A 27464-nucleotide genomic window follows, 5' to 3' on the forward strand; every position below is an offset into this window, starting at 1 on the left:
AAATTGTCTTCATAGTTGTTTGTCAAGGCTTACAAATTTGGAAATACGTTCAATTTATGATCCTGACTAATAAAAATTTAGATATAAATCAAGCAGACAAACCTCATAATTTTTTACTTCAATGGTAAACAGTAGTTTGTTGCTGTTCTAAACTTTTATAGTATTATATTTCTAATTTTGCAAAACAAACTTTTTTAGGATACCCACAAATGAAACAACAGGCATCCTGGAAGAGTACCATACAGACGAGAAGAAATGCTCCAAGTACAAAGAAAAGTGTCCCTTATCCATTTTTGATCTGGCTTTTGAATGGGCTGATCAGTTTACCAAGGTGTATGATGCGTCATAAGCGAATAAAGAAGGTTATCTACATTCAAATTTTCATTTATTTCTCTTAGCATGCCAAAATCATCTTTGTTGCCATGTATAAATCTCTGTGCTGATATAGTGTAGCTTGGGTAACTTCATTATTAGTACCATTGACTATATAGGCCTACCATGAATAGACTTCCCGAGTTCATAGTAGCAGTTGAGGCCAGGAAATTTCCCTGCACACCTAGCAGATTGAAAATTAAATTACTCACACTTGTGGTATATAGTCAATGCTAGTTCTATAACCTCTGGATCATTAATAAACATCAAAAGGGTAGCTACTTGTTTATGTGGTAATCGCTTAAACTGCATTAATGAACATATCATGGGAACGTAAATAAGAGCGTCAGTTCATTTTTCAACGGGTGTATTTTTTGTCCCGAATTAGAATTACAGAGGCTTACAGTAGCGCGGTTTGAATTGCAGAGGTTGACTTCATGCATTAAGACGAGCAACTAATTTTGATATTGAATTGAACTCAGTCCAAGCTCAACTTTAGCCAAGGCCACACTAAAAAAACAGGCCGTAATGCTCATCAAGCATGACGTCACGATAGAAGACGGCAATGACGTAATTTTGCTGTTTGTGATCAGCTGCTTGTTTTAATCTTTCATTGGAAAATAAATAAATAAATACTTATACGTCATAGCCGTCTTCTATCGTGACGTCATGCTTGACGAGCATTACTGCCTGTTTTTTTAGTGTGGCCTTGCCTTAGCCTGGTTCGATTTTGCAAAATCAGCTGATTTAAAAATTTATGTGATTTTTTGTTAGTTTTTTAAATGTGACAGTCTTCAGCAGAAGTTGACGACTGAAATAAATTGTTCAACACAGTTTATTCTCGTAACATACCAGCTCATCCCTTGGTTAGCTTTTGCTTGATGCCTTCCATGCACAGACCAGAGACCCGTATGGATAGAAAAATACTAGGTTAATAAAAAGCCGCCGACCCCTTTAAAAATTCCATTTTTTTACTAATCAACAAAAGTGTATATACTGGTAGCCTATGTGTTTCTTAAATTCTCACCATCAAAAATTTTCTTCATCTATTATTATTTAAAATTTAAAATCTTTTTGAAGATTGCAAGATTAGAAGGAACGGTAAAATTTAGATAAAAAATAAACAGAAAAAATAGATACCTATAAAATTTAGATTGCTATGGATGAATTCACAAGTTATGTTTTAGAAATCATTTATCAACGACGTTGTGATGCATATGTTCCACCATATCATGCATGGATATATCATGTGTCTTTGATTGCTTCTTAAGTTTAGCACTGTGTTTAACTTTATTTTTACTACTTCTTGATGTCGCTGGTTTTTTCGGATGTAATTTAATATATTTGTCTACAGTCCTATGACGAAATGATATAGGAGATTTTGCCGTCTTGTGAACTTTTCTGCTTGACGTTTTGACATATTTTCCATTTAGTTTCAAGCCCTGCTTTCTGATTTTCTTATTGTTTTCTTGAAGTGATTTCACAAATTTAGATACTTCCAACACTGTGGTGTCCTTTTCACATTTGACACCGGCTTCTGAAAGTCCAAACGGAGTTTCTGAATTTGTCTTTAATTGATAAGTTCCTTTAGCTCTGAAACATAGAGGGTTTTTAGTTTTTAACGAACCATTCCGAACTTTTAACTTTATAAATTATTGTGTGATTTAACAATTCATATTTTTATCAGTCATTTCCCTCATCTTTACGAACCCAAAAATATAAATAATATTAAAACCGTTTTTAATAGCCTTTCACAATAATGCCTGACTTCAGGTGTGACTCTCGAAGAAAACACACATCCAAACATCCCATCACCTTTCACCATTTATTCCCCACTAAACTCTGCCAATGGTGAATCAGTGGGGGCAATAGTGGTCCTGCAGGGCCTCTGGTGCTAGGGGGGGGGGGGGGGTAGCCTTGCCTGGGATTTAGGGAGATTTTACACAGGCACTCTCACAACAATATTTATATGGTATTACCGTACGTTTTTTATTAAGATTAACGCTTTTGCCGCGATCGCGGATGTTGACAAGAACATTTCCCCGCAGGTGATGATGTCTGCTTGGCTGTGGGAGATGTTATGCCGCTATTGCCGAAGACAATAATGATGTCCACAGGACCGCAGGAGGTTTCACGATAGTGGAAGACAATTTGAATGTTTCCGTGATTGTGCAAGACATTTAAGATTTTAACTCTACTACATAAGACGATGATGACATTTCTTTTTCCGCAGTACATTTAATTGGGATTTTACTGTGATTGCAGAAAAATAATATGTTTCTGCAACTCGGGAAATATTAGAGATTGGGCCGCTATCGCGGGAGACCATGATGTTGTTATCTGATGATGTCCTAGGTTTTTTTGCAATCACACTAGACTATAATAATGTTTCCGTGACTGTGAGAAGTATTCACAATTTTGTTGCGATCATATTTTATAAGACAATGACTACAACTTGGTGCCTCGGAAGTTGCAAAAAGCAAAAGTGCAAGTTTAGGGGGACCTGTGATAATGTTTTTAAAGATTATTAAGAGAAGAGTTGAAGATGGCCCACGGGTACTTCTTATTCTTATCGCCGCCATTGAGGTGTACACCAGACCTGACTTCAACCAGGGCCAGTGGGGGATTGGTGATCATTTGTACCCTTAATCCATAGTTTTGTCTCCTAGCCTGGAAGACAGCACCTTACACTTTTGATTTAACATTACTGTCTACCGCTCGCTCTAAAATCCCCTGCCAAAAAAGCCAAAGCTTGGTAGTCTAGTTCTAAACTTGGCCTCCAGGTAGCAGAACATGTCATATATACTCTGCATAGTAGACAAACTAGACTATTTTATAGCCTTTAAATATATATATTCTGATACATAAGATGAGTTGATTATATTATCGTTTGAATCAATATGCAGAAAAATTAAACCTACATTTGGTAATTGATGTTTAAAACTCTAAACATACCCCAATACAGGTGGGAAGGTCACGAACACCGTTTCTTCAGATTCACATTGACAGGAGGTGAAACTTTTCCACGAATCACATTTCTTAGCTACAAAGTTTTCTGGGTACAAAACACTGTCAATGAAGTAGAACGGCACTCTGTTGTGGCTGCATCCGAGATCTAAACAAACCAGAGTCTAACTGATAATTATAAAGCACTTTACACTTGTATGAGTAATAAATATTAGTTATGACTTATTAGGAGATGGCTACTAGTGATGCTCCCTAGTTCGAACTAGTCGACCTATGGCATAATTGTGGATTGAATGAACGTAGGTTGTAAGAAATTGTTCTAGATGAATTTTTAGTCATAAATATTTTGGAGATAGCATGCATGGTAAACTAGCTCTGAAATTTCTTTGTCACAGAATTCCGTCGTCTGCAATCTCAGCCACACCAGGGAGTCCAGGACAAGCAGCCTGAAAAATTTCTGTAGATTTTACGTTTTTGGCCTCAAAATCCGTAAAGACGCACGCACGCACCTCCCAACTGGCAAGATTTTCAATTGCAAATTTGTAACATAAGTATCGCAAAAAATGAGCAACAACACTCACTACTGTGAGCGATGGACTTACAGAGGAGATGAACACGCCTGTACTTGAAAATTCACAATCGGTGCATGCCTAACGTTAGACGCAAATGCTCCTTCTTTCTGAATAGCCCTCGTATTAACAATAAGGGGATCAAGACGTTTATATATTAAAAAACATAGCTACCAACTTTTACTGGTGGCACACCCAGGCTGGAAATTCCCTCCGTTGAAGACAAAGTTTGCCGTGGCTTGGTAGTGAAGTGTTCCCCAGCCAAGGGAGTTGCAGTGCACGAAGTGAACATATTGTGCGTCGTCTGCCGTCACGTGCGTCAGTCCGGTGTACCATGAGGCGAAAGTGGACGGGGTGAAGCCAATACCAGCTGGGTCTAGTCCTATGGCAACATATCAAAATGCACTATGTGTTGCTCGGTAGCTGAGTGGTTATACGGTTTGCTTGGAAATTAAAAGGTTGCCAGATTGATCCTGAGAAAAATCAGAAGTTTTTAATGTTTTGAAACTGAGTCCAGCTGTTCCTGATCATTGGGCTTTTAATAAATGATCCTGACTAATGAAACAGCTGATCTTAGTCAGTAACAAAGCTACACATATCATACCACTCCATTCTAAACTCATCCTTCACTCATATTTTAGTTAAAATAAGCACATATATCATAAGCACATATCCTCATCTTAATGATTGATAATTGTATTACTTATGCATATTGTTTTGGTTTGTTAATAACCATCATGGGGCCAAAAATTGTAAACATTTCTGCAATAATGCTACAACCAAAAATATGTTTAAGGATTTGTTTTACTAAGATTTTGTTGGGGATGACTTTTCCTCTGCATGGATCCCCTCAGAAAATATCTAGGTTGAAAGATTTTAGGTATACATTTTTATGGTGCATAATGTAGGGAAGTAAATATTTATTGCATGGGATGGCTCCTTACAACACTAATGCTGGAATTAAATTCCTTTATTGATATAATTTTGTATGCTAGAGTAAAAAGAAGTAAGCCAGGTGTTGTTAGCGATCTATATTAACACATTCAGTGCGGCATACCTTCAAACAGGCGCTCGCCAATGGCGGCGAGGCCCGGGCGAAGACCCGCCGCGCAACTGAATCGGTGAACGCAATTGGCATTCAAATATTTCAGCCTGACGAGTAAAAAAAGAGCAGCAGTGATTGTGCTGCGTTAGCCCGAGAGTGGACGTAGTTCACTGAAACACCCAAAGGTAGCAGCACTGAATGGATCCGTAGCCAGTGTCTTTGTAAAGTGGCTCGAAAAGAGAAAATTGCTGGAACCAGGACAAAAGCATTGCCAGATGGGATTTTACGGGAAATTTTAGTACCAACCTACACCAGACTAAAGCTTATGTTCTAAGCTACAGGCTGGCAACGATTATAACGTTCCCCGGCAATGGCTGAGCTCACATTGAAGCAAGGTTGTTGGAATTGGAGAAGGACTACATTTCCCCGCGTCAGAGGTGCCGGTACCGCGGGGCGTGAATTCCCGCCCCTAGCACTGAACGTGTTAAACTCACTAATACCGTCAGTTGGTCAGTTTTGTGAGTCGGTGGCTCAGTCGGTAGCGTCGCGGACTTCGGGCCCTAGGCAGTAGTGTCGTGGGTTCGGATCCTGGTCACTGCCACTAACTTTTATCAGTACAGTTCACCTTTGTACTGTACCGGCTCACCCCTTGCTTTGCTGGATACGTTATACGCGCAGATCTGTAGTCTATGTGGACGGGCAAATGCAAGGTTAAAAGATGCTGCCAACCTCTTTATAAAAAAAGTTTCCTACCAAGCCGGACATCGTTTGTTTAAGGCAGGTTCTTCCACTGACTAAGCCACACATTAGGAAGCTTAATATTTATTGCCCACATATGGGAATTGAACCTGCAAGGTGCACATGTAAAAAGTCCTCAGTGCTACAATAGTCAGTACAACACCAACTGAGCTTACATGTCAGACTACATGTCGTTGGTAGGGGCGAGTGCCACTAAAAGCAGTGAGTTTGCAGTACACCTACCTTGGATAAAAAAATCAATTAAGAGCTTTCCTGACGAGCAGCGTAAGAACCATTGAGTTTCACTTACCCATAATGAAGTTTATCAATCCATGTTCTGCCTTGACTTCCCTAGCTAAGTACCCAGATACTTGAGCCCCCATGCTGTAACCGACCACGTGAATCTTGTCCGGGGTCGTAAATTTTTGTTTTATAACATTGTTTAAAAACTTTCCAACTGCAACCCCTGCTATCTGGAAAATATTGCTTTTTTATCAAATATTGAGGAAATACTCATTTTTTTGGTTAATAATTTTGAAAAGGTGTAAAGATTGCCTACCTGAGAGATGCAAGAGTCCAGGGGCTTATAGTTACGTAAAAAGTCACACAAAATAACGTCGATATTTCAGGACTTAATCTGCAAATAGTAGATAATTGAGTAGCCATCAGTTAAAACTCAAAACTTTTATATACACTCTAAAGTTCCTTTCATACAAGGTTTCTGCCATTCGGTTAAAAACTGTAAAAGTAAGTTATTTGGTATTAATACAACACGGTTATGAATATGGCGAAGGCAAAAAACCGTGCTGTGTTGTAGCCTTTCACTGCCACTGAACCACTATTGCTGCACTGTGGCCGTGGTTATAAACTGTAAGTCCCTTAGTTGCCATTAACTGTATGGGCTATTAATTAACAGCTGTATCCAAGGAAAATTTCGGCCTTAGTCACTAACAAGACTACAGGATCGAGCCACTCATCCTACACTCATCTCCATTCATACTTGGCTTAAAATACCTACTTTGTATGGTCGCCACTTCATTGAAAAGTAGTAAAGTGAAGCGTCAGTGGCCCATGTAGTAAATGCAAGCTTTTAGACTGCATGGTTTTTAGTCAAACTGGAGCCCAGTCTGTGCAAATAGTCAGCTGGTGCACTGATTAATATTTACAATATTTCTTCTCAATTGGACACTGTTTACAACAGTTTACGTTCAATTAATGGTTTATGTTTAACTAGCTGTACCCGCGGGCTTCGCCCCGTTTAACTTCATAAGTATTCGCATGGCTCATTCACGTCCTGGTTGAAGTTCGTTCGCTACGCTCACTCACCTTTAGGTTGGAGCTCGTTCGCTGCGCTCACTTGCCTTCAGGTTAGCTCGTTCGCTACGCTAACTCGCCTCCAGGTTGAAGTTCGTTCGCTACGCTCACTCACCTTTTGGTTGGAAATTAGCTGTTGTCATAAATAAATAAAAAACATAATAGTGCTGCACCCTGTTGGTAATCCTTGTAACTTTTATGCTATTGAACATCATAGAACAGAACCAACTTGTTTAATTGAAACAGCTGTTAAGATTCATTAATTCCTTTTAAATATGAAAAATCATAAGATTAACATGGGGAACTACAGAGCCACTGGGGCGGAGCCCAAAAGGGTTTTTGAGATAAGAATATGCTTTAATGTTAATCGGGAATGTGAGCTATCATCATGCCAAATTTCAGCCCAATCCGTCCAGTAGTTTATGCGTGATTGAGCAACACACACACAAACATACACACAAACATACACACAAACATACACACAAACTCACAAACTTTCAGATTTATAATATTAGTAAGATAAGATAAACCATTTGATAAATGCTACAACACAACTACAATGTTTCTTGGTGAAAAGACTTGAATCTTAAACCATATTAATGGGAATTGGTTCAATAAAATGCCAAACCTACCTTGCTGTTGACTGCTGTGGTGTATAGATATTTATCCATCACACTCTGAACCGCCAACAGTTCAGGTAGGTTTAGAGCTATGATGTTGAAGTTTTTGTTCAACCCCCGGAAGTACATTGCTGAAAATGAATGAAATATATACGTTAAAAAAATCAAAGATAATGCATTTAGTATTCCACCAAGTTTTTAAAAATAAAGTTTTAAAAGTTATGATTTAAATGGCAAAGAGATGACCACACAAAGTTCAAGACAAAAAATTGTGAGAAAATAGCAAATTGAAAGTTTTTTATAAGAACTTTCTTTATAAGATGTTTCTTTATTGATAAATACCCGTAGCTAAAATCATATTATTTCCACTACAAAATAATTCTCTAATGAACCACGAAACACATAGTACGTGAATGGAAAACAACGCAAGAGACAACAAGTATAAATTAAATTGAGTGCTTAAGAAGCATAATAATTGAAATTGACATCAAGTGTTACAAAAATAGCCACTTTCTACAAACGACAAAAATACTTATTGCTCTAGATATTTACCTTTAGTACATTAAAGTGATCATTAACATAGCATCACAACTGGAATCATACCATTCAAACACAATTCAATACAAAATATTTGTTGGTATAATTTTACACTTGCCTTTGACACTCTCCTCTACAAATATGCAGTCGACTGACGCATCCATTCCATGAATAAGTATGACCACCGGTAGAGTGCTATTGAAATGGTTGTGGCTGAAGATGTTTACTCCTGACTCTATTGGTTCCTCTATGTAGACATTGGGGCCTTCCCTGGAGAAAACTTTAATGATTACATGTTTATATATAGATTAGTACCGGGGGCCTGTGATGGCTCATGCCACCACTGCGCCAAGGCCGGCCAAGCGGTCTTCGGTATGTATATTTTATCCTTTCAACTAGGTTCAATTTTCATTTTTTCATTCTAAAGCTGGCTACAACTCAAAAAATAATAATACAAATAAAGATATATAATATTTTTATCACTAGCCAAAGCTTGTTAAAATTGATAGGTTTATAAATATACTCACGTGTAAAATCGTAATCCAACACGTCCTTCTGCCGACCATTCTGCTTTTGATATTTGCAAAGAGGACACTGGAAAAATGTTTATTTATTAAACTTTTTGACCTCCAAAGGCCAATAAATCAAGTGAAGAGTTATTATTATTAATTACTAGATGACCCATGGATGCTGATTCGCAGCCTTATATAAATATCATATCCGAGAAATAATAAAATTTATGATTTTTGATTGAGTAATACAGTATCCTGAAATTAACCGATTCTAACGATCAATAGCTCAAATTAAAGCCTATAATTTACTGATTATTTTGAGTCTAAAACATATAAAAACCCATAAACAATACTTTTTTTTTGTCCTAAGACGCTAGGCACGAGCCTGAGATTGTTTTTCACATTACTTCAGGCTAGACCTAGGGGTTGCGGCATTATCACTTGGATAAAATCCATTGGTGACTTGGTGGGGATCGAACCCGGGACCTCAGGGACTGAAGTCCCGCGCTCTAACCACTACGCCAGCTCGCTCCCCATAAACAATACTGGAGCTATATTGATTTTCAATCATAGAAAAACCTTAAAAAATAATTTTTATGTTGGTTGTCCGCATTTGCTTGAAACTCGTCCGATTTGAATAACTAATAGCTCAAATAAAAGCTTGTATTTCACTGAAGGTTCTTAGACCAAATATATAGGATTATATATAACTGGTGAAATACGTCTTACATTGAAGTAAGAATTAAAAAATAAATCAAATTTATGTTTTTTGGTCAAGTAATACAGTAGGTAAAAAATGCAAATATATGCCAATGCTTGATGTGATATCTGTTCGTTGATACCTTCAATTTGAGACCTCGTCATGAAAATCGGTCGGGTAGAAGAGCCAAACGAACTCGGGAAATAAAAACCGAATTTTTTAAATATTAAGATTGGGAGGGGGAAGCCACCTAGATGCCTATTTACCCAAATATGAGTGAAGGATGAGTGTAGAATGAAGTGAGATGATCTGTTTAGCTTAACTATTGACTAAGATCAGCTGTTTCATTAGCAAGGACCATTTACGAAACATTCAATGATCAAGGACAGCTCGACCCAGTTTCGAGCCATCAAAAAGCTACTGCTTTTTTCAGGATCGGACCGGCAACCTTTGGAATATAAGGTGAGCACTATTAAAAAAGAACATACTGTAGCTGCAAGATCCATTAACAAAGTGCCAAATTCTAAATTTTTTCCTTTACTTTTTTACTGTAATGAAACACAAAATATGTAATATAGAGCATGTTTTCTTTTATTTTTAGATTGGTTAAAAAGTTAGCGTATTCGACTGAATTTAGTCATTCACATCAGAGGACTCTATTGCAGGCTTAAACTCAACTACGTTTATTTCCAGTGCAAAATGGCTACAAATTTAGTATGAGAATTTAATGTTTAGTTTTATTAGTCAAAGTTTGTATTCACCAATAAAATTGATCCATACAAATTTTAGTGTTAAAAGGATTAAAAAAACACAATACAAGTATGAATAATCATATCAATGAATAATCCCTGAAGCTTAAAGTTTTAAAATAAAACTCAAGTAGACTCTTAAATATACACAAGGTCAATATCATATATTGTGATAAGTAATCTCTAATTTGTTCACTACATTTTGCTGACGGTAGTTAATAATGATTACTGTACATTTATGCAGCCATATGTTAGAAAATGAATTGACAAAAGTAGTACATATAAGAATTACATACCCAGTACTAGCAGCCAAAATGTCGCTTTCGTAAGTGCCATAAGAGTTTATACGGTAGGCCGCCATACATGTAAAGGTAGTCACTCTTGCTTACGTACATAACACGAACTAAACAGATGTTTGATAGTTTTCAGCTATTAATCATGAAATAATTACTGGTTATATTGACAATTTGATTCCGACTTGGAACATTCACTGATGAAATAAAATGAAATACACTAACAATCTAGCTTTACCTCACCAATGGGACAATTAGTCTTGGTATAGTTGAAAAGTCGTGAAAGAAAATTTACACTACCAACAAGTATACCATGGGTAAATCACGGTCTGTAAGGAATTAAATTTCTGTGGTGTCTATCAAGTGCTATTAAAATCCATCACTACTTCACAGACATGAATAGAGCAATGTGTTTGGACCTAAAAATTGTTAGGGGTGGGGGGAGTTTTCAACATTTGTACGATGTTTTTCATGCTGTGGGCCAACTGGTGTCATTCAATAGTCTTCAAGAAGAGACCAAAGTTGGTTGACTGGGACGGGTGGCGTCGTCCTGTAATCCAGCTACTTGGAGGTCACGGATTGTGGATATTTATAGGCATGCACTGTGGATGGGATACTCCCTGGTGTGGATTAACATCCGCACTAGTGAGTACTACGACTATCCGCAGTGCTATCCTGATAATTAGACCAATTTGTATATACCAAGGAAAAAATGTGGTTCGGATTCCACTATAAACTGTAGGTCCCTTAGTTGCCATTAGCTGTTTGGGCTATTAATTAACAGCTGTGTCTAAGGAATGTCGGCCTTAGTCACTAACAAGACTACAAGATCGCGCCACTCATCCTACACTCATCTCCATTCATACTTGGCTTAAAATACCTAAATTGTATGGTCGCCATTTCATAAGAAAGTATAAAGTATAAAGGTGAATTTTGCTTGTGGATCGTGGTGTGACTGAATGAGAGATAATCAAACTAACAGAACGTTTTCAAAACATAGAGATACTGTCAGCCCAGGAAGTCTGAAACACATTAATCATCAAGCAAAGTTTCTTTAAATTTAATCACATTGCATCAATCTAATTTTACAAATGCCCGCTGCCGGCCCTGTTGTTTTATAAATCTTTTGACCTACAACTTAGATGCATTGGAATGCAATGTTGGAACAAGTCCAAAGTATCCTAATGGGTGATTGGAAATATATTTATCTTCCATACTCAATACTCATCTAATCCTCCGTGAAGTAAATTAAATACCGTGGTTAGAAGGGAAAACAGAATGCAATGGAAGGGTGATCTGATCTTGATTGATACTTAGCACTTCAGACAAAAACAAACTTTTCTTAGAGACACCAACTTTGTGAACTTGAATTAGAATGTTAATTAACCTTTCTTGATTGGATAAATTTACCTCGCAATTGGCTAACTGATTCACTGGAATTTGATTTGAATTTCACACGTATATTTATTGTAATTGTCACTCAACATTTAATTTGAGGACTGTTTGAGGTTCAAACAATCTAGATAAGCAAAGATTCACAAGTTTTTCAAATTAATTCCATACATCTAATCACTATTTTTTAACCCAAAACACTACAAAGGTATGTATTGTGAAACATAAATAAAAAATATTTGTTAGATATAGGGAGGTGTGAAGTAAAATGTGAATACAATCGAATTGTACATAATGTAAATTGTTCTACAGACAACATTGCTCAATAGTTAATAGGATCAATTATTTTACCTCAATAATGACACCAGGACAATTACACAGTTGGAAGAAATTGGAGGGTTCTATTTATTGTGACAATAGTTTCTAGAATGTGTTGGTGGTCTCATACAAAATAATGCAGAGTCTTTTCATCACAGCTTTATTAATACATTGTAAGTCCATTGTTGGCAAAGGCTGTGTGATTGATTTGTTTTGTATAGTTATTTATATATATTTTCAAAACTGTTTGCAAACCTTCCTATATTTTTCAGATTGCCTTTTTCTATAAAATAATACTTTACAATTTTGTCCACATCAACTTGATAAGGGGAGTTTTATCACAGTGCAGATTGTAATCATATAAGTTTTAAAATGCTTTTTAAGATTTAGTTTACTCTTATGCAAAGATGGTACCTGTATTATAAAAGTGTTATACCTACAAAGTGTTGTTAGAAGTTCAATGTGAAAGTTGTAGCAAGTTTTAGAATACAAAATAACATAATTCAATTGAAACATTGACAGGTACAAAACTAAATTTATTTCTCATCGTACCAACTTTTTGAATTACACTAAAGAATAAAAAACAAAATTGATTGTAAACTTTATAATATTGTATGTTCCTATAAAGTCTTATTGTATAAAAAACTAAAAGAGAAAATAGAATTTAAAATGTACGCTTCAATAGGAACAATATATAAGGCTTATTTAACTCTATTCAATAAGAGGGATAGGATAACGGTATAGTACCTAAGTCAAAGACAATGGTATTAGCATCCATAGAGACTTAAGAACTACAATCTCTGGACTTACTAAGGAACAATGTGATACTAGTTTAGTTTATAGACTATAGATTATTTTACAGATTCAAATGATTAGAAGAATTCCAAATTGGAAAATAATTTGTAAAATATCAAATAAAAAAATAGGATTGAAAGTTGGGAAGAAGTGATGACTGTATGATTAATATATTTCTTTAGGTCTTCAGCTATGTCTGGTGGAGGCAATATATTATGAAGACAAAATAAAGCTGAGATTATACAGGTAAGGTATGTTTGTAACACATTCCAGAGAAAAACATTTTAGACAAAAATACAGTTTTTAATTGTCATTCAACTATTAAGGATCTTATATGAACCATAGTGTATAAACAATTATTTTAGTGTACGTAGTTCCCAAGTAGATCACCATCAAGAACTAGGATGCCACATACACATTAATTTGCTGTTATCATTCTTCACTTTCATAATCACCTCCAGCCAGGATTTCTGCAAAGTGTTTTGACAAACCGAGGTATAATAGTTTGGAATATTAGATACCATATTTAAGTGTTATGGTAAGGGAAAAATCAATTATCAAATCTTTAAAATATTAATAAAAAGGTTTAAATACCTGTTATTAAACCGGGTTAGCGTCTGTTACAACTGATCAGTTATCTACCATAAATGTTTTTCCGGGTTCGTATCGTGTCGTGTAAATGTTTATTTATTTACGTGTTAAATGTGACACTCTTCATATGAAGTCCTTGTACAATGATGATGGATCAATAGTGATCCGAAACTATAGTTGCTACTGCAATAGAATGGATTGCTTAATAGCAGGTATTTAAAAACCTTTTATTATTATTTGGCAATCCTGAGGCTAACATCATAGTTTAAAACATTCATCATATTTTAAATATTGTTAATTAGTCATTGAATTATATCCTATCTAAAACGTTCATCCACTCTTTCAAAACCAATGCTATTTTGAGGCTTCTTAAGCTTTACTGGAAATTAACTTTTTAGTGATATGAACATGCACTACAGCACGTTGCTTCAAAGACCATGACCTCGGTTAACCTCATGAAAAATAAAAACCTGGGTTTATTTCAAAATAAAGTCAAATTATTTATGTCAAAATATTTGTTTTTTACCCAACTGTAAGAATTTCAGGGAAGGATATTCAGTTTTTGAAGCAGCCCATATCTCTGAAGGAGAAACACTGTTCCAAGAAAGCAAAGGATTCAATCAGACGCTACCTTTGGTACTTATAATCCATGGGATGGACCATGGAGCTGACTGTTATGCTGTAAACGGAATCATTCGGGGTAAATATATTTTGTGGTTTTTACTGACACTATAGTTATCATAGTCATAAGCAGGTTTTCAACGATTCGGTTATATGATATGTCATAATATGATACTAAAAATGTTACACGCAATTAAATTTAATTTAAAGTAAAAATTCAATTAAAAATATGAAGTTTAAGTATAAATGCTTATATCAACATATTTAACGTGTCCAAAAATCTATCATGAATAACTGTGCTACTTGAAACTTCAGAAATATCTGACTTTTCCAAACCTGGACATGTAACAAAGCTAACTTACTAAGTTAAGCTTGAGAAGTGAATTCATTTATTCATGTACTCATTTAAAGAGTGAAAAGTCCATCTTAAAATCCCTAACTATCTTGGATGAGAATCTTAAAACTCTCAACAGCGTTTTTTTTTAAGGTAGCAACATTGTTTATAGCGTCCTAGGAAAAAAAATTGTTTATACTACAGTGAATCAAAAACGCACCTCTTTCAATTATGACCAACAAAATAACTATCTAATGTATAGGCAATACAGTGATTGAGGCCCAAAACAGGTTATTTTTACATTCACCACTTAATCAAATGTAGAAGGCCTACGTACTTTATGATTTTTTTACTTCTAGCATTCAACAAAAGAAAGCTAACAAACGAGTACAACATCTTTGCCGTGGATATGCCAGAACTCTTTGAGAACAGTTTTAGAAATCAATTCTACTTTGGAATCCTCGCTAATGTTCAGGTATAATATTTCATGCAGTACTTGGATAAGAATAATTTCATATACTTAACTTATTACTTGTAATCTTCTCCTAGTACTACTTGATAACGGAACAATTGCTTTGGTCTGTCTTCTATGCTGTTGTGCCACCTTATAAAAATAATACAAATTTTTAACATGAAAGATGTGAACTAGGCTTCCATGATCACGGTCTATCAAATCTTTGTCTTAGAAATGTCTGCGTTGTTGAATTGGAAAATATACTCACATGCGTCGCAGTAATCTATTTTTTTGTGGTAAGCTAAAATTACAAGTTGTTGCGGGTAGCCAATCCTTATTAAATCGTAGCTTGATCAAATACTTTCTACAACGTTTCCTAAATGTTGTTTTTTTACCAGTCCAACAAGGTCATCTCCAAAGACCAACGGTTTTTGATTTTTTTATGTCCCACCTTCACATCCTAGGACGCTAGTTCTAGCATGGAACTGTTTTACACATTACTTCAGGCTAGTCCTAGTGGGTTGTGGCATTATCACATTGATAAAATCCACTGGTGATTGGCGGGATTTGAACCCACGACCTTGGGCACCGAAGCTCCATGCTCTACCACTGGACCATCTCACTCCCCAAAGACCGGCGTAGTTTGCTAAGTCGACATTCTGTTTTGCAGCCTGCTGGAGACGCGATCGGTGAAATGTTCAGTAGAGCCGTGCAACAACAGCTGGTGAAGCCTGAAAACATCAACATCATTGGGTACAGCATAGGAGCACAGGTGGCGGGCTATGCAGCCCGAGTGGTCAAGGAAACTGTCGGGGAAATCAACTTCATAGCTGGTAAAATTGTTGTATGATAGATTAAAAATAACACTAAATTGGTCAACCTTTACAGTTATTCTTAAGACAATTTTAAGGTATATTTTTGTCCTAGAGAGGGTGTTTTGATTTATATATTGACATTTTAATTTTAAAACTATTTCAACGAAATATAAATACATAACAGTATCAGGCAATCATCCTGAGGACAAAGTTGTAAAAATAAAGCCTTAGGAACACAATCGAAGCTTTGGATTAAACAGTCTCTTTTTATAGAACCATATCACTAGATTTTAAGGCAATTTAAGGTTGATTTTGTTGATTTTTAACCATATCCAAGATACATTTCCACCATTCTCATAATTTTTATGACCAGGAAAAAAACAAAAAACTGTTATTATAGTTGTACCATAGAATAAAATTAAACACCCTTTTGTGGGACAAAAAATGAATAATTTCCACTAATAAACATTTTTGTTTGCTGCACCTGCAATTCACCCAGCGTAAGAGTGCCCCGTTGATACTAAATTGCCATCAACGACATCTTAATCAGTTCTTGGTACTGCTACTTTTCCTAAGAACCGTTGGTACCAAGGGTTGCCTTTAGGTACCAACACATCACCATACATACATGCAAATGATATTCTACAGGTCTGGACCCAGCAGGTCCAGGGTTTCACGCTAAGTGGAAAGGTCATCCGGCTCTGATGCATGTATCTGCCTCGGACGCTCGCATCGCTCACTTCTACCATACCAACTCCATCTCTTGTGGAACCAGGAACAGGGTAGGCACAGCGGACTTTGTCTATAACAAGGGAACCATCCAACCGGGATGCACTAAGGATAAAGGTAAGAGGAAAAGTATTTCTAAGTGGGGATGAGCTGGTGAATTGGTAGAGCGCATTGCTTTGCCAAGAGGGTTTATCAAAGTGATAATGCCGCAACCATCTGGGCCTAGCCTGAAGTATTGTGTGAAATGGTTCCGGGCGTCCTAGGATGTGAAGGTAAGACAAAAACACTAGGAAGCAGGATATCTGACGGCCACGCTTTGACAGCGATGACTATATATAGCTATATCAACAAAACAGCTAGGTTCCTGAATCATAATTTTATTCAAACTATTATTCTGTGCGAGAACCAGTTTAAAAACTGGTTGTTTCAGTGCAACCAAGCTAATGCCTAGATCTTTTTCAGGTTTGGACTGCAGTCATACTCGAGTTCCGAAGTTGTACATCGAAGCTGTCTACAGACCTCACAAGTTTGTTGCCAGAAAGTGTCCAACCTGGAAAGAGTTCAGTAGCTGTGCTTGCAACAAACATAAAACTGTTGCGATCACCTTCCCTCCAAATGAAAGGTAAGAGGGACACTTACATCCAAAAAATCTGTACCTTTAGCAATAATGTCAACTAAAAAAATGTCATCTCCCCCAAATTGTCACACCCCAAATTGTCACCAAAAATGACATCACTCAGTCCCAAGCACGTCAAAAATACACGTTACTTCAATGTTACTTTCACGTTACTCACTCCATTGATTCTGTTAACTTCACTTCCGGTTTTGGTCTGATACCATTTTGATACTACTAATTTTTATCACAATCATATAAAGTGGTACATAGGTAACATCAAAAATGTTTTCACGTAGTATAATTAGTGTGATTTCAATTTGAATTCTCTGAAAAAAAGGAACGCTCATGTGTGAATAAAATATTATATTTAACATTAGTTATGCATATAGTGGTGAATTGTTTTGTTTAGATATAACATTACTATGATGATTTTTATGTATTACCTATCACTACATTGGTGTCAACAATTTGGGATAACTTTACACGTGCTTTAAAACGAAGTTGTAATTGAAAACAAGGATTGGTTCATTGATCTATGAACTTCACAACCTTCGAACTAATATTGCCTTAAGTTTCAAACAGGCTCAATAATTAGTGTCTCTAAAAATCAGTTACAATAAAGCGTATTTACGAATAAACCTAAACAAAATACCACGTCTAAATACTTTTTGGTTGTAATAAATATTTTATTTTAGGGGTATACAGTATTTCTCAATATCATGGTAAATAGAAATTTAACAGTTTTTACTTATATACCTATTTGTTACAGTGCAAAAGGAATATATTATCTGCGCACAAAAGCTCAAAGTCCTTTCGCTCTGAAGAAGAAAGGAGCTCGATGTCCAAAAATCGTGCAAAAACATAAGAAAAAGTTACCGAAAAAACATAAAGTTACAGTCGCGAGTGAGATAAAACCGTCAAAAGACTACATCCTCACTAAGTACAACAAGAAGAAGAGTTTCATAACAAACTTGATAGAAGGAATACAGAAAATCGTAGACGCAGAAATGGGCGATGAGACTTCAGAAGTGGTGGTAGATGAAAGTGAAGAACCTAAAGAAAAGAAAGAAGATTCAAAATATCTTGAAACGAAGCAAATCCAGAAAATTGCAGACACAGAAACGGCCGAAGAACCCTCGGAAGTAGTAGAAGTAGATGGAAATGGAAAACCTGATGGATTAAATGTACAAACGAAAGAAGATTCAAAATATCCTGAAACAAAGCAAATAAAGAAAATTGCAGACACAGAAACAGGCAAAGAACCATCAGAAGTGGTAGAAGTAGATGGCAATGAAAATCCTGATGGATTAAATGTACAAAAGAAAGAAGATTCAAAAAATGCTGAAACAAAACAAATAAAGAAAATTGCAGACACAGAAACGGGCAAAGAACCATCAGAAGTGGTAGAAGTAGATGGCAATGAAAAACCTGATGGATTAAATGTACAAAAGAAAGAGGAATCAAAATATGCTGAAACAAAGCAAATACAGGAAATTGCAGACTCAGAAACGGGCAAAGAACCATCAGAAGTGGTAGAAGTAGATGACAATGAAAAACCTGATGGATTAAATGTACAAAAGAAAGAAGATTCGAAATATCCTGAAACAAAGCAAATACTGTGATGAATAAAATTAAACTTCACTAGACAAGGATAATATTTCACTCGTTTTTCCACCGCTTTATTTTTATTGATGATAGAATTAATTCCTTTAATATACAGGGTCATAAAAAATCTGGGAGCGGCTTTTTAGCTGATGAATAATTCCAGATAGTGCAGCAAATCTTTGCAAATCGATACATAAAATATAGTTTTTGAAGGAATTATGAACTATGAGTTTGTTTTATCATACTGGGAACGGTCCACAAAATAGTCGGAAGGAAATTTTAAATGGCATCATAGGTCGAATTTGACAATAAAAAGGTTTTTACTGGCAAAACAGAGTACCGTATATCTTAGCCAAAATGACGGTGGCTTAAAATTACAAATTTATGGTCTCCATATAGAACACAACCGTGCTGTGAATCTGACATAAAAAGGTTAATTATAGCCAAAACAGTGGCAGCTTAAAATTGTCAGAAATAGCATTTTAGCTAATCTAAACAATTCTTAATTTGATGTACTAATCGATCAATGCTCTGATTTAAGATATTTCTGACTTTGTGGACCGTCCTCTCTGCCTAATATGATGAAACAAAATTATATTTGCTAAAAAGTTAGTTTATGGTTACGTCTTACTTAGTGTAAGTCTTTCTTACATTAACTGCAATGGGTGAAAAATAAATTGCAATTCCAGGAGGACTTTTTGACAACCCTGTAAACTTAAATAAAGATAATTGTTGTTCGTGAATGAAACGATCATAGTTATTATCATTAATATTTACTTTCTATCATGTTTATTTTTCATAGACTTGACACATCTAGTGGTTTCTAGTGGACTGAGTCTTACAACCAGTAAACAAATATGCCCTCAAAGACGATTAACATAAATAAGTTAAAATTCTTTGTACAAATCTATAGACTAAGTTAGCAAAGGTAAAATATTTGGCTGCTGAACTCCAGCTAATTTATTTCAGCCCGTGGGCTGAAAATAAATAATTTTACTCCACAACGCATTTATTGAAAACAAACAGTTTTCACTCCAGAATGACGGACAGATATTTTTACTAGGTATAAAATTGCAGATGTGGAGATTAAAAGTTTAAATAGTGTGGATATAATTAACAAAAGATATTCTTGACACTGTTGTATTAATAGGCTTTGGCTTATCGTATACTTAAATAAACAGCTTGACTGTGATTCCAATTATACAGTTCAAAACTTGAAGCGTAGGAATATAAAGATAACATAATGATCTGATCTAACTCTGCACGTAAAAAACAAATTTTAACCTACCCTACGAAGCAAGAAAAATATGTTTAATTTCCCTCACAAAGATTAATAAACCTAGCAGAGAGGGGAAAGAAGCAAGAAATCAATTATCCACAAAACCAAACATCAACTGTTGTTATTTCCACCTCTCCAAGATTGATTGTTTGAGGTTTGTTTCAATCGAAGCGATCCGCTTCAGGCGTTTTCAGTTGGCAATGAATCAGAATTTTTTCTTATGAGGAAACCCCTGTTAACTAAATATTGTACCGAACTCTAGACACTTTTTTCAAGAAAATGTTTGCTAACAACTTCCAATGGGCTGTCTTAAGGTCAGGAACTGTCATAACCGGTTCCATAACGGGTTATTTGTTGGCTTACTCATAAATTTGATTGTCACACAAAAAATAAATATAATTAATAATAGTTCTGTAATTTTTTAACAGGAGCTTCAAAGTAGGCATATTTTTATGATTTTTATTCTGGTGCAAAGATTGGGTAAACTACTAAAATCGTATATTGTAAGTTCAGTTGTTCCCGTGTAGTTGCCCGGGTAAGCATAAGATCGCATTGTCCCCCGATTTCTTGTAAAAGGTGTCTAACAAGATTTTATGTTACTTCTCTTCATGCTTTTAAGTATCACCAAGGCCAAGTTTTCTTCTTATCTTTGGCTTGTCTTCGCAATCTTTCAACTTTCCTAAAATCCAAGATATACGGTTGACTTTTGTTCCTATAACCAATGGTGGATGTTGTCTGTGGATTCCAAGAACCACATTATCTCTTCTGCATTATAATTATAATGGTAAAACTCGAGAGGCCAGAATTCTGGAAAATTTAAAAATCAGTGTAAGACAAATTTTTTTAGGATTATCTAATGCCCCATATAGCACAAGGTACCGACGATTCAAGGGGATTGGGTACATGGCTGTGTAGCGTATAAATGACAAACATGCAGACAAAATATACATTTAATATCAATTACTTTTTTGATTACAAACTAATTTTATTACTTAGAGCAAATGAGATTTGACTATTTATATTTAATGCGGTGCAGGACTATTGACTGAGGAGACAAGAATTCCGGCTGAAATCTTATTATGACAAAGTTGTATAATATAAGGTTTTATTGGATTAAAAATACAGAAGAGATGAACGCGGATTTCTTTTGCTGTGTTAACAAGATTGAACTTTTAATACGATCTCTATGCTTTACATTACAAAAACCCAATAATTTTAGTACAATATCAAATTGAAATGTATCCTATATGCTGTGTTTTAATTAGTGAAAAAAATCACGTCTTAACTCACTATCTATATTATATTACAAACATTATTTTCAACGTTTGTATACTGAGAACTATAGAGCTTGCATTACATTTAATATCTAATATACGTTTTATCATAGGTTATTTATCTTTTGAAAATGTACTTTCAACAGTGCTATTTTGAATATATATTTGATGAAATATGTCCCAACATGGCTATTTCAAAAGAAAACTTTTGATTTTCGTACAAATTTTATATGTTTATTGTGAAAAATATTTAGGAAATAAATCCATAAAATTATAAGTTTTAAATTAATCTTAATATTGTACGGTACTTAAAACTTTAAGTACAAACTTGAACTCCTAAAAAAATTTAGGAACTAAAACATGATATGAAAAAGATAATATATTAAAACACCACAGAGTATTAAAACAACATTTATTATCCAACATTTTTGTTCAATTATAAACAGATTAACAAATATTTGAACATATAAAATATTTTCAGCTAACCTAAGATATAGTGCATAATTTGATTTAGTTTATGTTTAAACTATTTATTAGCTTATTTCAAGCAAGATACAATCATACAGTCATAGTAAAGTAGAATCCGATTCCAATCCTGTCACGTTAAAGTAGGATTTTAAGATCAACGCTACGTAAAGCCTTACACTGGAAGGATATAAAACTCCTCAATAGTTTATACCCCAGGGTATTTTACGTCCACCTTTTACTATCTTTTGGTTTATTGAAAGAAATAATCAGCTTTAATGGTACAAAACCATTTTAATTACTAATTACCGGAAAGTACATTCTATTTATTTGGACCTTGGTTCTCCGATGTTGTCCAGTCCCGAATTACTTATGGAACACTGTTTCTGCATTCTCTAGGGGAGCAAACATAAAATTAATTATGAAACAGTAATAAACTGTAAATTCCTTTAGTTTTCAAGTTCAAAGTAAATCTGAAAACTAAAGGAATTTACAGTTTATTACTCTGTAGTACTGTAGTTTTTAAATCCAATATATTTTCTAAAAAAAAACATTTGTTCTGAATGAAATCCTGTGCTTTACACCACGGGAATACAGTTTTATATATGTGTAGTTTAGATACGACAGAATTCAATATAGAATGTGAATCTTTGTTGCAATATTACATAACTATTTATAAGTCAACACATGGGTAATAACAAATTCAAGGGGAATTTGAATTAACTAGTGTACATGTTGCTCGAATTCGAGCAATTGCAAAGTATTACAGGAGCTATTTCAAATCGAATAACAGTCATATTTACAATGAGTTTAAAAGAGTAAACTCAAAGATTACCGGTATGTAACTCAGACCATGTTTATCTTCGTTATTGATAAACCTAAAGCATTCCGGCCGGTTATCTCCTTCTCAAAATGCCTCGCTGTACAGGCAACACAGCTCATTGATAAAGGGCCAATTGAGGACGAAAAGTCGTTTTGGGGTAGTGTTAGGGGGCATTTGTAACCTAATAAATAGTTGAGATTGTCCAGGGTCAGGTGCTGACTCTGATGAGTTAAGCCTATTACGCGCCACTGCTCTGTAGCTGCAGTCGTTATCACGATTACGCCTCCTGTCTATGTTTCGTTGTCGTAGCGTCGGAGGCATTTAAAAGAAAAAAAAAACAACAAATAAACAAATTATAACTACACAAAACAACGATAAATGCACAAATTTAAGTTAAAATCATGCTAACACGATCCGTCATTGCTACACAAAACAACAATATATACACTAATTTAAGATACAACCATACTAACACGATCCGTCTTGGGGGTTATGTTTACACAAACTCAAATAGTAAATAAATGTACTCAATGCGTTTCATTGATTGAAAAATAAATAACAGCAATTAAATTATACAGCTGATCAAAATGTAAACAATTATGTTCTTCATAAGGATAACATGGGAACTTTCAAAGCCACTGGGCAGAGCCCAAGGGACTTTTTCAAAAATGTAAGGCCAGTTTGCAAATCTACGCGACACGCTCTTTCCAATGAGACGTCAATGGATAAAATCTGTTAAGAAATGACGGAGGAGTTCAACCGACAAAGTTTCATGTAGCGTATTAATTATATAGATATCGATGTACAGTTTATTGAATAGATTAAATCGATTGGCTGAACGCCTGGCATATGTACTGTTAGGTAATACAATATTGTATTATTTTTAGTACTTTTTGCAATAAACTGATTGTAATATTAGAAAAGTAGAGTGAATATCCTGTTAACACTTCTTTGTAATGAAATATCCTTTTGTACCAAGCTCTTTTAGAGAAGAGAAGAATGTTTAATATATTTCTCTTTGAAAGAAAATGTTTGTCCCTTATTGGTTGTTCTGGATTTGGACAAAAATTATTGTTGATCTGATAAATAAATGATATAATACGTAAATACACATTGTTTAAAACGTAATGTAACATTAAAAATGGTTACCTACTCTTTTGGACATGTCCCAGGTCACTTAACATGAACATTAAATTGAATTTCATCATGTCTTTTGAGTACAATATGCACTACATATTTCCACATCATCCTTCCTTATGAATGTTAACTCATACATACAGGAGTCAAGACAATTATCCGCGTTATAACTGTTAAACCTCTGCTGTCGATAGAATAAAGGCTATAGTTTCAAATAAACAAAATCTATGGATTGGCTTGTGATGCAGCTCCAGGAGTAGCAGAGAGATCTGCTTCTGTTGTTGTTTGGTGCAGGGTCTTAAGAGAACTGTACAAACACCAGCATGTAAGAGATGAGAGCAGCAGTCGCCGTGACGAGAGACACACGGTTGACGACGAACAGTCCCAGAGCTGACAACTGGATGGGCTTGTGATGCAGCTCCAGGAGTAGCGAAGAAATCACATTCTGTTGTTGTTTGGTGCAGGGTCTTAAGAGAACTGTACTAACACCAGCATGTAAGAGATGAGAGCAGCAGTCGCCGTGACGAGGGACACACGGTTGACGACGAACAGTCCCAGAGCCGACAACTGGATGGGCTTGTGATGCAGCTCCAGGAGTAATAGAGAGATCATCTTCTGTTGTTGTTTGGTGCAGGGTCTTAAGAGAACTGTACAAACACCAGCATGTAAGAGATGAGAGCAGCAGTCGCCGTGACGAGAGACACACGGTTGACGACGAACAGTCCCAGAGCCGACAACTGGATGGGCTTGTGATGCAGCTCCAGGAGTAGTAGAGAGATCATCTTCTGTTGTTGTTTGGTGCAGGGTCTTAAGAGAACTGTACAAACACCAGCATGTAAGAGATGAGAGCAGCAGTCGCCGTGACGAGGGACACACGGTTGACGACGAACAGTCCCAGAGCCGACAACTGGATGGGCTTGTGATGCAGCTCCAGGAGTAGTAGAGAGATCATCTTCTGTTGTTGTTTGGTGCAGGGCCTCGCTGTCATGGTTACGTCAAGCTCTTGTTTGATTTCTTCCAACTTGTCAGATATTGAAGACGAAAACATGGCCAAAAGTATCACTGAAGATGTCAAGTTGAATAAATTCAACATCGAATATATCGGTGAAAAAGCCAAATAATTGATTGAGTGTTCCCGAACTCCATAGAGTGTCCAATAGCCGTATAGAAGCCTAATAGTAAGCGTAAACGTAGATACAGCATACACTGCTACTTGAGATTTGTACGCTTTGTTTATTTTGTCGTTACATTCCAGCACCTGACGGACTCCAGTGACTACCTGGTCCAAGATATCAGCTGATTCTGCCATTCTCCAGACGGCATTGAGTCTCTTGGCTACCAGATGCTTTAAGATGGCTGCGTTTCCAATGTGATAACAACACAACCAAAGACCAAGTACAATAATTGTGATGGCTATTTGGGATTTTATGCTGTAAACGATCACCAGGGCGGAGACAAATGTCAGCCATTTATGTACAACCAGTGCTGTCAACATGAGATCTGCAGAATTCAAAATCTCGTCGTTGACTTCTTGTCCGAGATATTCTATTACTTCACCATACAACACTGTGAGGTCCTGGCTAAAGAATGTTGAATGAAGAGCGCTAAGCATCAAGCCTGTATTTATATACCGCACAACAATAGAAAAAATCATCACCACCTTCTTAACTGGTACAAGATAGATTCCACTCAGCAAACAGAACATGGTGTTCACGTAAAGAAAAGCTGCGATAATATTTATCAGTGGAACTTCTTTTTGAAATATTTTCACTGAAATATTACATTTGAGAGTCACAAATCTCATTACTGCATTTTCAGAAAAAATTTTAACTAGCTTTTGGAAAAAAAATTGCAAATCGTCAGTTTGGCTTGAACTATCTTAGTTGCAAAAGTATTTTGCAAAGCATAGTGTTATTATTTGCACGAAATGTTCAGCAGAAATATTACAAATGGAAGTGTACCTCACTATTGATTCAACACATTACAATCTAATCAACAAGGGACTGTCAGAAATATAGTAAATTTGAATGCCATATGTGCATATCAAGCTGTCTTGGTGTTCATTGATTCATCATTTTAGTACATATTTATAAATTTACTTAGGTAATTTGTTTATTTTCTACATAGATGATGAAAACAGTATTATAATTGGGTTTTCGGGAAACTAATATATTTTATTACGAGTAATTATTGAACGTTTTTCTTATACATTTATATCTAATCTTCCATCTGTCCATCAATCTATCTAAATACTGACAATAAGGTTTTTTTTTTAACATTCCTTTCCAGCCGTTCTACTTAACCAATTTTTACGATTGATGTGTCATTGTAAAGCTTATGATCGAGCCCAGTGACGAATGTCAACTAAAAAGGAAATCTTTTTCAGTGCTTTGCCTAGGGAGGCGAAATATAATATTATGTTTTAGTGATATGATTGGGATAGCTTAACAACGGAGGAGAAGCTTCGGGAAACATAATTCTGTAGGATTCATCTTGTGTCTGCCTTACAGTTACACAGTTGATATAAGACACATCCCCATTTAGATTTAAAATAGATTTACAAACTCAGTGCTGAATCGATTAAAAAGGAATTTTGATTCCCTTTAAAAACAATGAGCAATTGAGAAAAGACAACATAGATCATTAAACATTGAAGATGAACTAAAGTTTGTTGGGGCAAAGGTTTAAATCATGACATAAAGAATTTTGTTTGTCTTATTATAGATTTTAACGAGAAATAAATGCAACACTTACTTCATAGACACTTTAAAAGGTCTTAAGTGCAACAGTTTAATTTCAATAATGAAGATAAATTTAACTATCTGTGACTTTCCTTTCGATATAACTCTTAATTAAACGTAAGATTTTGTAAGTTTGTATAAGAACCCTAAGGAATTAGTGACATGATTTTCTTAATTCACAAAAAAAGTGTACTGGCCGCTATACCCGTACTTTGAAATGGGGAGAGGAATGATGTAAATCTACTGTACAAAATTGCTACATACATATTTGTGCAAAAAACCTTTCATCTAGTAATAATATAGGATGCAGATTGTAATTTGCTAAAGTAAATATAGTCATCGCTCAAAACTCATATCGGCAACAAACAACATGTAAAGGCATCTCGACTTAAAAGCTATTCCACAAATTACTCTCTCATATTGCAATATTCTCCTGACGTTTCTCAACCAAGCTTTTATTACAACGTTTTTAACGTGTATTTTTGTACTTTACTCAGTATATCATTGCCCTTGTTATCTTGCAATATTTAGATTACGAAATCTAATCACAGTATTGTAATAAATGTGTTGAAGGTATTTACTATATTACCGTGTCCAAAATATCTTAAAGGTATTTTCTGAAATTTGTTACTCTAAAACTGTCTAAATGATAAGCGGTTAATCGTTTTTCCTCATAAATGTAAGCTATACGCCTACAAGGGGTTACTATGTTTTCAAACCACATAATGTATCTTTAAATTAATATTTTGTATGTCAAGAGTCTCTAAAATACTTACTTTTATTTCACAAACCTAAAATGACTGCTACCATTTATTTCGAAATTTTATTTTATCACAAGGACTGTAATATAAAGAACATTAAAAGTTATCTAAGGTGACAACTTTAGTCCTACAGTTATTACGTGAAGTTCTAAAACTCGTAGAGGGTTCTTAGAACTTGTTATATCTTATAGCACTTGCTTAAACGAATCAGAGATTTTTGTATTAAGTTATCTCTATTTTGTTTTACATAATTTTAATGATTTATTAGCCTGGTTGTGACACCAGATCGAATAAAACA

General features: G+C 35.2%; 2 protein-coding genes across 2 annotated transcripts; one reads left to right on the forward strand and one right to left on the reverse strand.

Annotated features, from left to right (window-relative positions):
• Positions 1–1327: 1327 nt before the first annotated feature.
• On the reverse strand, positions 1328–11827 carry LOC129003790 (phospholipase A1-like). Its single transcript, XM_054432092.1, has 9 exons — positions 11804–11827; positions 10420–10600; positions 8690–8756; positions 8281–8432; positions 7638–7756; positions 6002–6164; positions 4087–4290; positions 3328–3487; positions 1328–1965 (listed from the first exon to the last, which is right to left on the reverse strand). The coding sequence occupies exons 2-9, from the start codon at positions 10457–10459 to the stop codon at positions 1563–1565; spliced, it is 1308 nt and encodes a 435-aa protein (XP_054288067.1). The 5' UTR covers positions 10460–10600; positions 11804–11827; the 3' UTR covers positions 1328–1562.
• Positions 11828–12193: 366 nt separating this feature from the next.
• LOC129002761 (uncharacterized) lies at positions 12194–18730 on the forward strand. Its single transcript, XM_054430800.1, has 8 exons — positions 12194–12299; positions 13104–13167; positions 14058–14212; positions 14827–14942; positions 15592–15754; positions 16385–16582; positions 16928–17087; positions 17851–18730. The coding sequence occupies exons 1-8, from the start codon at positions 12263–12265 to the stop codon at positions 18701–18703; spliced, it is 1746 nt and encodes a 581-aa protein (XP_054286775.1). The 5' UTR covers positions 12194–12262; the 3' UTR covers positions 18704–18730.
• The last annotated feature ends 8734 nt before the right edge of the window (positions 18731–27464 follow it).

Source organism: Macrosteles quadrilineatus, unplaced genomic scaffold, assembly GCF_028750875.1.
Source record: "Macrosteles quadrilineatus isolate MER2022 unplaced genomic scaffold, UCM_ALF_1.0 Scaffold_9__3_contigs__length_116548681, whole genome shotgun sequence".
Classification (NCBI taxonomy): Eukaryota; Metazoa; Arthropoda; class Insecta; order Hemiptera; family Cicadellidae; genus Macrosteles; species Macrosteles quadrilineatus.

What these genes read in the sequence shown, in the direction of transcription:
- LOC129003790 (XM_054432092.1), bottom strand. Translation starts at nt 10,459, where the DNA reads ATGGCACTTACGAAAGCGACATTTTGGCTGCTAGTACTGG. An exon ending in GTTGGATTACGATTTTACAC is followed by an intron (nt 8,433 to 8,689) that starts GTGAGTATATTT and finishes AGTTTTCTCCAG; the next exon opens with GGAAGGCCCCAATGTCTACA. An exon ending in CCACAGCAGTCAACAGCAAG is followed by an intron (nt 6,165 to 7,637) that starts GTAGGTTTGGCA and finishes AATATTTTCCAG; the next exon opens with ATAGCAGGGGTTGCAGTTGG.
- LOC129002761 (XM_054430800.1), top strand. Translation starts at nt 12,263, where the DNA reads ATGCAGAGTCTTTTCATCACAGCTTTATTAATACATT. An exon ending in CACAGCTTTATTAATACATT is followed by an intron (nt 12,300 to 13,103) that starts GTAAGTCCATTG and finishes ATATTTCTTTAG; the next exon opens with GTCTTCAGCTATGTCTGGTG. An exon ending in TGTAAACGGAATCATTCGGG is followed by an intron (nt 14,213 to 14,826) that starts GTAAATATATTT and finishes TTTTACTTCTAG; the next exon opens with CATTCAACAAAAGAAAGCTA.